Source organism: Macadamia integrifolia, unplaced genomic scaffold (assembly GCF_013358625.1).
Source record: "Macadamia integrifolia cultivar HAES 741 unplaced genomic scaffold, SCU_Mint_v3 scaffold151, whole genome shotgun sequence".
Lineage (NCBI taxonomy): Eukaryota > Viridiplantae > Streptophyta > Magnoliopsida > Proteales > Proteaceae > Macadamia > Macadamia integrifolia.
The window spans coordinates 661,344-663,277 of record NW_024868240.1 but is presented as its reverse complement, the minus strand read 5'-3'; the positions used below and the strand labels follow the sequence as shown (position 1 = coordinate 663,277).

General features: G+C 35.9%; 1 protein-coding gene across 1 annotated transcript; it reads left to right on the top strand.

Annotated features, from left to right (window-relative positions):
• The first annotated feature begins 648 nt into the window (after nt 1-648).
• LOC122064046 (embryogenesis-like protein) lies at nt 649-1,423 on the top strand. Its single transcript, XM_042627740.1, has 2 exons — nt 649-658; nt 934-1,423. Exons 1-2 carry the CDS (start codon nt 649-651, stop codon nt 1,176-1,178), a joined length of 255 nt encoding a protein of 84 aa, XP_042483674.1. The 3' UTR covers nt 1,179-1,423.
• Nucleotides 1,424-1,934: the final 511 nt, after the last annotated feature.

Below are 1,934 nucleotides of genomic sequence, written 5' to 3'. Positions count from 1 at the left end.
CCGGAATGGCTCAAATTACATGATTACATTTTGATGATTGGATTTAAACTTTGAAGTAGTGGGACATGTTTTGCAGTTAAGAATTAATTTGGAAGACCTAATTTATGCCCTTAAGTTCATAATTAAATACTTTAAGAATTATGTCTTCCCTTGAATTTATTCTTGTTCATACTTTTATGTTATTATGATAGATCATATTTTTGTTGAAACATTTCATATTTCATATGGCAAGGAAACACGGCCAAATATTTCATATTTGAAGTGAACACCATGTTGTTGATATGGAGATATTCTTATTTGTCTCATTCAACTTAAGTTATTTGGGTAATAATGATTTTCATAACTTAGAATTTATTAAAAAACCATTAACTATCCTTAGATTTTATTTAAAAATCACAACTTTGACACCCATGGTGAATATGACACTTTATGTAAATATTGGTTTCTAACAGAAACGATTCTGTTAAGTACGAACCATACATGTTTCTGTTTCTTTCAAGTTACAAAATCATTTTTTTTTTTGCGATTACCATATAACATTTAAGATGCAGAATCACTCCAAAAAAATAAAAATGCAAAAAAGTGTGCTAGGCCCAAAATCATGTTAAAAAAACAGAATCGTTACAGTACAGAGCGTTATAGGGCCAAATGAGTCGGGGTTCGCAGCTTTCTAGCATTAAATCGTGCTTGAAATATCATTTTCGACAATTTATGACACACATTTCTTCGTCTGTTCCCAAACGCTCAACGAATTTAACTCGATTCGTCTCTGGGTCGGTTTCATCTGCAGAATTGAAGTTTTTCACTCTGCCAATCTCGAGATTTCACACATTTACGCATCCAATCTGTTCAGACCCTACGACTCAATTCAGGAATATGAAATTTTGAGGCAATACAGTGACGCAGCTGCCCCGAGTTTTGATTCGAGTTAAGAGATCGATGAGATCAATCTCAAGTTCGCAGAAGCTCGAGAAGAGATCGAGATGGCTTTGGAATCAAAGGAGACGGTTTACTTCGACGAAGAGGCAGAAAGTGCTAGGGAAGCTGCGAAGGTTGTCCTGGACATGTTCCAGGGTCTATTGGCAAAGTTACCTGAGAACGAGAGGGCTTCGTTGCAGAGGTCCATGGGGCTAAAGATCGAGCAATTGAAGGCTGAGCTTGAACAATTGAACGATTGAGAGAGTTTGGTTCAATGGGTATAAGTCTAAATCATTCTTTTTAGTTTATTTATTTATTTATTTTTTTTTAATACAATGAGCTGAATGTTGTTTCGGGCGAAGTTCTGGTGATTTTGCCAACCAGTTTATGTTGGAATGTATCAGATATTATTTAATCCACAGCTTCGGAACAATGGATTTTTTCTATTTTTTCCGATGATCATTTGAATATTATTTTCAATGGAAATTATCGCTTTTGCGGACCATATTTATCTGTCATTACGTCCAGTCATCACCATTCATACTGCTACATGTAAATGTGCTTGAATAATTTCATATGCATCAGTGCTCTCATGCATTCTTAAGATCTTCATGCTTCCAGTTCCACTACTTTGCTCTGTTGTTCGAGTGTTAGGAAACATCAGGGATGTAATTTCCTGGTAATGCCATGCTTTTCCCATTGCCACTGCATTATTTATGTACAGTGTATAGTCGCCTTATGTTCTTGCATTGGCTGCGCAGCTGTTTATATCAAGCTTTTAAAAATCAGAATTGGCAAATGGATCGCTCCGACCGATTCTGATCCAGATATTGGCCATAATTAGTATAAAACTTCCCTAATCATAGTTTCCATATAGGGATCGGTCAAGTCGGATTGGCCTTGACCGATTCAAATTGGAAATGGCGGATCCGATTCCAATTTTTAAAACGTTTGTTTATTAGAGTCAATGAAATTCTGTAATTTTAGCATCACATTTGAAGTGGGGGGGGGGGTTT